This window comes from Lucilia sericata, unplaced genomic scaffold, assembly GCF_015586225.1.
Source record: "Lucilia sericata isolate MDLA Ls3-8-SP2 unplaced genomic scaffold, ASM1558622v1 Contig002539F_arrow, whole genome shotgun sequence".
In the NCBI taxonomy this organism is placed as follows: domain Eukaryota; kingdom Metazoa; phylum Arthropoda; class Insecta; order Diptera; family Calliphoridae; genus Lucilia; species Lucilia sericata.
Window position 1 is genome coordinate 34,422 of NW_023996306.1, and position 9,643 is coordinate 44,064.

Consider the following 9,643-nt stretch of genomic DNA (forward strand, 5'->3'; position numbering starts at 1 on the left):
CAACTTATTTTAAACGCCTTCATAAATTCAACCTATTCCGCAGTTAAAAAATTCCTTTAAAACTTCAAAAATTAATTCAGATTGTTAATTTAATCAAATGAAATTTATGTGTTATTAGAAATATTTTTGATTATTAATATTATTTTATATTTCCCTTAAAAATATTAAAAATATCTTCCAAAAACACATAAAAATGAAATAGCTTGAACCAATGAAACATCATTTTCGAATCATCGAACTTGCATTGGTTCGATTATTCGAAATTCTTGCATAAACACATGGTCTCCAATGATACGCTAATGTTAAAGTCATGCATGTTTCACCTAAATTGAACCACTTCGTCATCACTTGCAATTCTGATTAAACAACATCTTTGTCATGTAACTTTTTGCTGGGATTAAGTACAACAACGACGACGACGATAACCAAAAAATTGCCAATACATACAACAGGCTGGCTGGAAATGTTTAAGGGTATTAAACGCATGGTGTGCTGGTGAATCATTTGCTGAATAAAATCAACTCAAGACAAGACATAAGTTTGCATCACTCCATTAATTACAACACACAGACTGATTTGATAAGATGAATCAACTGCAACCGCAGCTGCCGAAGGGTTTCACACTGCTCGAGAATCAAGTGGCCGGTCATACTTTCTCGCCCGACACTCAAGCCTTGGGTATGCTGAAAGATGCCTCAGTTGGCTGTGTCTTAAAGCCGATGGGTAAACCGCAGTGCGGTGAGAGGGAATTGAGTTTCTACGAAAGTATCACAAATGCCAGTGACCCCGTATTGGTGAAAGCTCGTGATTTAGTGCCAAAGTTTTATAACAAACTAAAACTGCAAGTAAATTGCAAAGAGCATACATTTTTAAAACTGGAAGATCTCTCGCATGGAATGTTAAAACCCTGCATAATGGATATTAAGGTAGGCAAGCGTACATGGGATCCATTGGCTTCGCCTCAAAAGCGTCAAGTGGAAGAGCAAAAATATTTGCATAGCAAACAAGTCTTGGGTTTATGTTTGCCCGGATTCCAGGTATACAAAAACGGGGTATTAGAAAAGTATGGTAAAGATTATGGCAAGCAGCTGGACACCACTGGTCTGAAAGACACAATACGCAATTTCTTAAATGCCGAAAACAAAGTCTGTCAACCTTTGGTACAAGAGGTATTACGACAACTTTACCTTATACGTGAATGGTTTAAACAACAGACTGTCCTGCACTTCTATGCCAGTTCCTTATTGATTGTTTACGACTGTGAGGCCTTAGATTTAGTACAATATGCACAACAAAATGGCACTTTGCTAACAAATGGTGATATTGACGCACAACTAAAAAGTTCCCATCACATAAACTCTAACCCACCAACAGACGAGAAATGCCTTCAACAACATTTTACAAACAGTAATCAATCGACAATTTTGCAGAATTTCGTTAAAGTGCGTATGATTGATTTTGCCCATGTTTTTCCAGCAGAGGATGGCCAACTCGATAGTAATTACTTATTTGGTTTGGAAAACCTTATAAAGATTATTGAAGAATTTAATATTTAAAGTAGTTTGTAAATACATATGTTATACTTATGTGGGCTTTGTGGCCCTTAAGTTCCCACTTGTTAAACAAATCAACCAACAACCAATCAATATTGTTAGAATTGAATTCATTTGATTGTCATCGCGTTGTACCATTCCTTTTCATCCAGCTCATTACTTCATTATTATTATCATTAATTAATTAGTATTGTAGTCTTACTTTTATGTACATGTATGTATGGTATTTATTATGTAATTAGTTTGTAAACATTTTATTATTAAATAAATAATAACAAAGCGAAAACGATAAACGTTAATGTAGATTAAAAAGAACCGAATATGTATTTTTTTTAATTGTTGATCAGCCACCACCATACCATCGTAACCTCCAATGGTTCGTTCAACCCTTTAAAATATGATGTCCAATGTAAACAAAAACACAAATAAAATATAATTGTGAATGATAAATTTATATCCAATTTGTTTATTTTGTTATAGCATCCGTATTAAAAAAATATTTCGAAATTTTTGGAATTTTTTTATTTAAAAAAAAAATATTTTTTTTTATTAAACAAAAAAAAATATTTTTTTTATTATAAAAATATTTAATAGATTTTTTTTATTTTGAAAATTTAATAAATTTTTTATATTTAAAAAATTTATAATTTTTTTTAATTTTCATAAAATCTATTTTTAAAAAAAAATAGATTTTTTTAAATAATAAAATTAATAGTAGCACTGAAATCAAATTAAAATACAAACTCCATTTTTGGTGTCTTTCATATTGTAATATTGAAAAGTTTTCATTACATTTTTTCTTTATTAAGATCTAAAATTGTTTTTAAACACTAGTATAATGTAAAATTTTAAATACGGCAATTATGCTGCTGTAAATATATATTTTTCTCCTATGACTTATAATTTTATAAAATCTTTCTTTAAAGTGTGTAGTCAAGTTCATAACGTTCATATTGATTTTTCGGATCATTTGTTATGCGGGGATAACCAGCTATCAAAGCATCTTGACCACCAATGTAGAGAGAATTGTAAATTTTCCAGTAGACATCACGTACTTTGCGAGCAGGATGGAATAAACCCTGTAAGGTGTATTGTAAGATTTTAATAGGGCCCAAAGAAACACGCAGACCTTCAACAGCATCCATAAAAGCTTGCACCAAGTGAGGGGACGTTTCGAATATGTTGGGCCACACATAGTTCAGCAAATGCACGAGAGCGTCTTCGCAACCGAAACCATAAACACCCAAAGACATGTGTTTGATCGCAGCACAGGCTGTTTGACGATGTACCAAATCACGATCCATAAGAGCATCTTCTAGTAGAGGACATACAGCATATATATAATCTTTACCCATTTCGCCAATGTATTCGAAAAGGAAGGAAAGGGATTTAAGCACACCGTTCTGGACATTCAATTCTGGCACACGATATTCATTCATAAGAGCTGGCAATACGGTAAAAGGACGACAAGTTTCGGCCACAATAGCTATAGCAACGGTGGTACAAACACGATTTTGACGTTCTTGTACTTTAAGATTGTTAAGTAAAGTGGCGAGCACATCGTGGGGACCAATGGCCTTGGCTATATAACCAAATGTATTTACAGTGGCACGACGAATTGCCTTTTTATGAGCCTTTAACAACTCTAAAAGCTCAAAACAAATACGCATCCATTCTCTGGCTGATACATACTCTGGACCTCTATCCGCAATACGACCCACTAGATCAATACAATTTTCTTGCACTTTTTCATGACGATTTTTCAAAATGGGTGTCAAACGTGGCAGAAGATCTTTGATGGGCGGTGTCATTTTGGTCATACCAATGACATTAACAATTGCCTTAAGGGCACCCAGAATACTACCCAGTACTTCAGGATATTCTTCGCCCAGATATTCATAAAGCACGACACCCAAATGTCCCATAAGTTTTTCCTCTTGACAGGTCTTCATTACAATGGCAATGCGGGAAATTAAATCTGCTGCCTGCTGTCTCACTTTAGCTGATTTGTTATTTAAACGCCAAAGTATGGTGCCGCAAATTTGTGGCAAATATGGTTTTACTCTCTTACCCAATTGATTGACTATAGTACCGAAACCGTTTAACATTACCACATCCTCAGTAGTTTGTTCTTGGAAAGCATAGAGTATACCATCAATAAGTTGCTCCTCAAGACGAGAATCTATATCGGCTGCACCCAAATTACCCATTATCTTTTCTATGGTCTCCATGACCATTTTGCGGTATTGTTCATTTTCATCCTTGAGATCGTCCACAATGCGATTGATAATTTCTGAGGCTCCCACTTTGTTGGCTATTTCAACTGTAGTATCTACCAACTGACGATAATTACGGCGATCTAAAGCCATACGATGATTCCAGAAGAATTTAAAGAAATGAGGCAAAATTTCCTCCTTAATATATTGGGCTTCAACACCATCGGTGGCACAGCATTGCTTCACTACTTTCAAGACAATTTTCTTCATTTCCTCATCAGGAGACTGGAACTCACGAATCAAAATAAGCATTACTTCACGTGTATAGTAGTTGGCATATTCAGCGTCCATAAGGGGAATCAAATAACCAATAGCCTTTAAAAAGGCAGCTAAACCTTTGCCACGATGTGTGCGAATACCTTTCCACAAGGGTTTTAGTACTGAATCGAATGACTCAATACCGTAAGGAGTAGCGGCTTCAGCCAAAGCAGCTATAGCTAAAGCAGTAATGGTACGAACTTTTTGCTGTTCATCTACCAAACCATGTTCAATAATTTCCACTAGAGCTTTAAGGTGAGGCAAAATTGCACAACCCATTAGAATCGCAATTTGTTGTACAATTTTGATACCGGTGTGACGAGCCTGCCAAGATTTCTTCGATTTGCATACAGCTTTTAAGAAAGGCAGTAAAGAGGGAATACCCAAAGCCGAGGCGACAACAGCAAATGCACGAGCGGTAGTGTTACGTACGTATTCATCAATGTTATCGATATCAGGACGCATAGTAGAGATCATAGTTGCCAAACCAGCTGCCTTGGCAAGATTTGATATAATCTCACGACCTTCAACACGGGCATAGTAATCTTCATCGATGAGCAAAGGTTCAATAACTACAAGAATCTTGTGAACGTAAGGTCTTACTAAATCATCCAATTTATACAAAACACGATCGATGACTTTAACCAAAAGATGCCTCTCTTGATCTTCCAATGTGGGAGACATAAGCAGTGGTAAAATTTGATTGAACAAAGGACCGGCACCAAATTCTCTGGACTTATCGGTAATTTGTCGTAAGGCCGATTTACGCATTGGAGGAGACCCATTCTTGATGGTTAGTAAAAGTTTCATTATTTTACGTTCTTTCATTTCCTCTGGTGACAATGAATCCTCATCAACATCTACTAGCAATTTGTCAAAGTACTGAGCATCTTCTGGTTTCATAAATGGTAAATTTTGTCCTTTTGGTTGATTGTCCATAAACTTGGCATTTTTATCCTCAACTTGAATAAAGAAGCCGGCAGGTGTACCTGCGATGGGGGTAGGAGTAGCCATTAATTTACGACCTGGCGTACGTAGTGGCACATAACCAGCTGGTGGTGGTAAAATCTTATAGCCAGGAGGGAACATTTGATCAAGTTCCTCATCGGTGAAGGGACGATTTCTTTCATCAATTTCTTTTTCCCAACGATAGGCCTGCAATTGTTCAGGTGTCATGGCAGCTAAGGCACCAGGAGTTGGTGTAGCCATGGCCATCGCCTTTACACCAATGGGTGTTGAACCTCCAGGTGTTAACATAGGTGTTACATGTCCGGGTGTAGCGTGTGGGGTCATGCTTGGCGTCATGCTCGGTGTCATAGCCGAAGGTGTAGCATTAGATGGTGTTTCATCCCAACGAGATCTTCTTTTCGAAGCTCCTGGTGTAGACTCAGCGACCACATTATCACTGGTTCCTCTGTCCGGCTTTGGGGTCTCAGCCCAACCACTATGACCAGGAGTTTCTCTTTCGGTCTTGGGTGTTTCATCCCAACGGTTACGTCTGACCGACTTCTCATGTCCAGGGGTTTCATGGCCCGGTGTCATTGCATGAGCTGGTGTAGCATCCCAAATACGAGTAGTTATGCCTGGAGTAGCTCCTGGAGTTTCAGCCCCCGTTTTATGAGCCGGTGTTTCATCCCAACGATGATCGGCGGGAGTTTTCTGGAAAACAACAAGTGAATATTTTAATATTTTTTTACAAACATATAAAGACATATTACTTACCTCCTCCCATGTAGGAGTGGCGGCACTACTTGGAGTGGCTGCTACTTTTGCGGGCACAAAACTGTCACTTACAGTTTGATCCCATCTGCCACGTTTACGGCCACCTTCTTTTGGTGGATCTGGTACAGTTTTCAATAAGGTACCATCCTTAGATTTCTCAATAATTTTACGCCTTAGCTCACTCTCTTCTCCCTTTAACATTTGTTCCCTCATAATGTCCGTGTATGTACGGGAACCGACATCAGGCGTTTTGCCACCCTCAGCAAAGGGATCAGCACGTTCGGGTGAAATAATAACACGGCGACGTTTCTGTTTATATTCATCCTCACGATCGGCTATAGTCGGACGTCTACGGTCAGCCAGAGGATCAACATCTTCCTTACCCTGAAATATTAACATATTCTCATTTAAGGTATACGTATTCCTTAAACAATAACTCACCTGAGTCACTTCATTCAAAACTGATTTTGGTGCTGTGTATGTGGTGCGCTTTTGTGTTACTGGTATGCCCTCATCTTCATCCTCGTCAGCTTCTTCATTGGCCGCAATAGAAGTGTGATAACCTTCATAGCGACTTTTGCTTTTTGCACCTTCATCATAAAAATCAGTATCATAAAAGTTGCCACTATCCAATAGTCCTACACCTTCACTCGCACTTTTTTGTACTTCCTTCTTTTTCGATTGTATATCGGCAATTTGAGCCTCAATGTCTGAGGAAAAATATGTAATTTTAGTTAGAGAAGTTATCATTTTGTAATAAATTTATGAAATTAATATCTGCAGTAATGGCACAAACTTAATCTTGGAAAGAATTTTACTTACCCTCATGCGTACGCGGAATATTTTCCATTTTTTTAGTTAAAACGTTTTACAAGACGAAATATTAAGGACTGATTAAAAAAAACAAAACTATTAGTTTCAGTGATGCCAGATGGAAAAATATTTTGTTTTTAAATAAACGTTTTATGCAAACGATTATAAACGTTTTTACAATTGCATAAGTTTTTAAAAAATACAAATACAATTTTATTAGTTATCGATTAATATTTTTAATCTTTATTTAATTTTAAATTACTTTAAAGAATTTAATGCCTTGCCAAAGATCATGCCGTGTTCTGACATTTATTAAGTACCGTGTGGTACAACTCTGTAAATTAGCTGAAAACTGCATTACCAAACAGTGCTGTTAATAGCGGCGATTTGTTTAATTGTTCATAACATCTCTATTTTGGTTTAAAAGTTATATACTTACCTTGGTATTATTAAATGTTTGATATGATGTTGAAAGCGCCTTTGGAAGACCTTTTATATATTACAACAATTGCGTATATTTGTAAGAATCATTGTAAGAAATACGAAAAAAATATGTAAAAATCTCAAAAAAGTAACTTTTTATCTTAGAATCCAAGCCATTATATTTGATACTAATGTAAGGGAACAAATATTTGACACATATGTATGTAAGTTAATTTTTGGTTCCAACATCAGCAATTTCCATTTTTGAGCCATTCTAGAATACATAACTTATTTAAAATCGCTAGAATTCTAATAATTAAATGCTAAAAATAGCTAATTTAGCCCCACTGCTGTCAATAAGAATTTTACATTTCTCTTCGGCGTAATTTGTTGTTATTTTTTGCAAAGTGCATTGCATAAAAATTAAATTGTTATAGTATTTTGTTATTATAATGCAATATAAAAAAATAATTTGTTAAATTAAAAGAGGATTTAAAATGTTAACATAAAGTGCAAAAATTAAAGTTTGGTAAAATAATAAAAAAAGAATACGACGTAGCAAAATATGTATAATTCTCTACGGCAAAATAATACTCCCCTTTTGTTGTCGTTTAGTCATTATTTAGTTGGAACCAAGATTTAATTATTAGGTGTCAGCAGGGGGGACGATTTTTTGTTTTAAATTTCTTTATGTAGGGATTTTGACAATATAAAGAATACATTTTTAAAAGACATAATTTTTTTTAAAGGTAGTTTGACATTAAGTTGAATAGTAAACAATAAACAGCTGGTCTTACAATATCATCTTGTTGGGAGCCTCTCTTTGTCGTTTCCTTTCAATATAAAAATAAAACCAGTTGATTAGAGAACTTTGTTTTGTGAGTGTATATAGTAAATAAAACGGAAATTTAAAGAAAATTAGCATACAAAAAAGAAAATTTAAGCTAAAAAATAAAATAATTATTTTTAGCCAGGTTTAAAATATAACAATAATGTTATAAATATTAAACAGCAACTTCTGCAGCCGTGATAAGAAAATAAGCTAAAAATTCAAAACAAAAAAAGAAAAGCATTACGTGGTGACTTGTTTAAAACGTTAGTAGTACAATTAATTCATTGACAAAGAAAAAAGTGATAATTTATTTCTATACAAAAAGCAAAATTGCGAAATTAAGTTAACGCCTATAAAAAATATCCCCAAATTAAAAAAAAGTGTTACAGTTAAAAAGTTTTTTGTTTTAAAACTGGAGAAGTGGAAGAGAACACGCTCCTCAACCAAACGTATGGATCATCCAAATAAAGGAGGGGGAGGCGGCAGTGGTGGTGCAGGTGGCACCTCAACACTAGATAAGCCTTCAATTTTAGAAGGTAATTGAACTTTTTTTTTAAACACATATTTTTAACATTGACCATCAGTTTTACAAAAACTACCAATGCCAAAATATTTTATACTATAGCTACCTATATAAAGAAAATAGATTTAATTAAAATATTTTTATTTTTAAAAAATTACATTAAGGATATAAAAATGTTTACCACTGTTCAATGTTAACATAATATACTTAATGTTAATTTTTTTAGGATATTTTTGTTTACAAAACAAGTAAGCTCTTCTGAGGATAGTGATGTCTGTAATGCCAAAAATAATCGTACCTACCTACTCTGAAATATTTCATGAGTAGGTTTAATAATAGGTTTGTAAAGTAAAAGCTCAAGTTTTATTCAAGTTTTGCTCATCACTCCAGAACTCGGAACATAATATAGGGTCGAAAAATTATATTATAGAAAAAATTACAAAAGGAATGTCAAATAATTTAAGAATATTCATATACAAATCGACTAAAACTAACATCCAAAGAATATCTAACAAACATAATTTAATAAGAACAACTTTTATACGTATAAAAACTATGTATATTACTGGGTTTTTCGATTTGAAAGAAAAAGCTTTCCTAACACAATGTATTTAACATACAAATTCGAATCGAGTTATAGAGTAACGCCCCTGGAATATTACGATAGAGCTCTTTTAAGAATGGTTTCTGAAAATTACTCCATTTATAGGCAAATGGTTATATATAGTCAGACTTGTCTACCTTTTCTATTATTTTTTGTTTATTTTTCTAATGAGAGCGTATCTATGATGTACAAAGTCTACTTAATTATACAATTTTAGCAAATTGCCCTTTCGGTGTGTGTGTCATTATCAGGGAATCCAAAATATGCAATTGCATGTCTTTTATGGTGCGTCGTATGAATTCATAGACAAGATATTGTTTATATATATCAGAAGAACTTAAGAATTTTGGCGTCTATTTGTTGGCGAATATTTTTGTATATTTTACACATTACATCGAGGCATTTTATTGGTTATCGAAACCTACTGAACATTAATAAATTAATTGTTTAAAATAACATTTAAACTCCAATATACATACATATTTCAAAATTTAGTGCAGACACGAAATGTTGTTTATTTCAGGCCTTTTCAATGTAAAAAGGTAACTAAAACTTTTTAAATTTTAGATCCTGTTTTATAAATTTTAAGAGCATATTTTTATTTTTTTTTACTGCACTTTTTTAAAGCATATTTTTGGT

The 9,643-nt window shown here is 34.1% G+C and overlaps 2 protein-coding genes and 1 long non-coding RNA gene across 3 annotated transcripts; 2 read left to right on the forward strand and 1 right to left on the reverse strand.

Moving 5' to 3' along the window:
- Window positions 1-366: 366 nt before the first annotated feature.
- LOC119614059 (inositol polyphosphate multikinase-like) lies at window positions 367-1,873 on the forward strand. Its single transcript, XM_037970161.1, has one exon. It carries the CDS (start codon window positions 585-587, stop codon window positions 1,554-1,556), a length of 972 nt encoding a protein of 323 aa, XP_037826089.1. The 5' UTR covers window positions 367-584; the 3' UTR covers window positions 1,557-1,873.
- A 439-nt stretch (window positions 1,874-2,312) lies between these two features.
- LOC119614054 (splicing factor 3B subunit 1-like) lies at window positions 2,313-6,764 on the reverse strand. Its single transcript, XM_037970156.1, has 4 exons — window positions 6,632-6,764; window positions 6,251-6,519; window positions 5,810-6,193; window positions 2,313-5,746 (listed from the first exon to the last, which is right to left on the reverse strand). The coding sequence occupies exons 1-4, from the start codon at window positions 6,657-6,659 to the stop codon at window positions 2,474-2,476; spliced, it is 3,954 nt and encodes a 1,317-aa protein (XP_037826084.1). The 5' UTR covers window positions 6,660-6,764; the 3' UTR covers window positions 2,313-2,473.
- Window positions 6,765-7,465: 701 nt separating this feature from the next.
- LOC119614055 lies at window positions 7,466-8,161 on the forward strand. The gene is made up of 2 exons (XR_005232294.1): window positions 7,466-7,574; window positions 8,016-8,161. It is a non-coding gene; the product is annotated as an uncharacterized LOC119614055 (long non-coding RNA).
- The last annotated feature ends 1,482 nt before the right edge of the window (window positions 8,162-9,643 follow it).

What these genes read in the sequence shown, in the direction of transcription:
- LOC119614059 (XM_037970161.1), top strand. Translation starts at nt 585, where the DNA reads ATGAATCAACTGCAACCGCAGCTGCCGAAGGGTTTCACACTGCTCGAG.
- LOC119614054 (XM_037970156.1), bottom strand. Translation starts at nt 6,659, where the DNA reads ATGGAAAATATTCCGCGTACGCATGAGG. An exon ending in TATTCCGCGTACGCATGAGG is followed by an intron (nt 6,520 to 6,631) that starts GTAAGTAAAATT and finishes ATTTTTCCTCAG; the next exon opens with ACATTGAGGCTCAAATTGCC. An exon ending in TTTTGAATGAAGTGACTCAG is followed by an intron (nt 6,194 to 6,250) that starts GTGAGTTATTGT and finishes TTAATATTTCAG; the next exon opens with GGTAAGGAAGATGTTGATCC.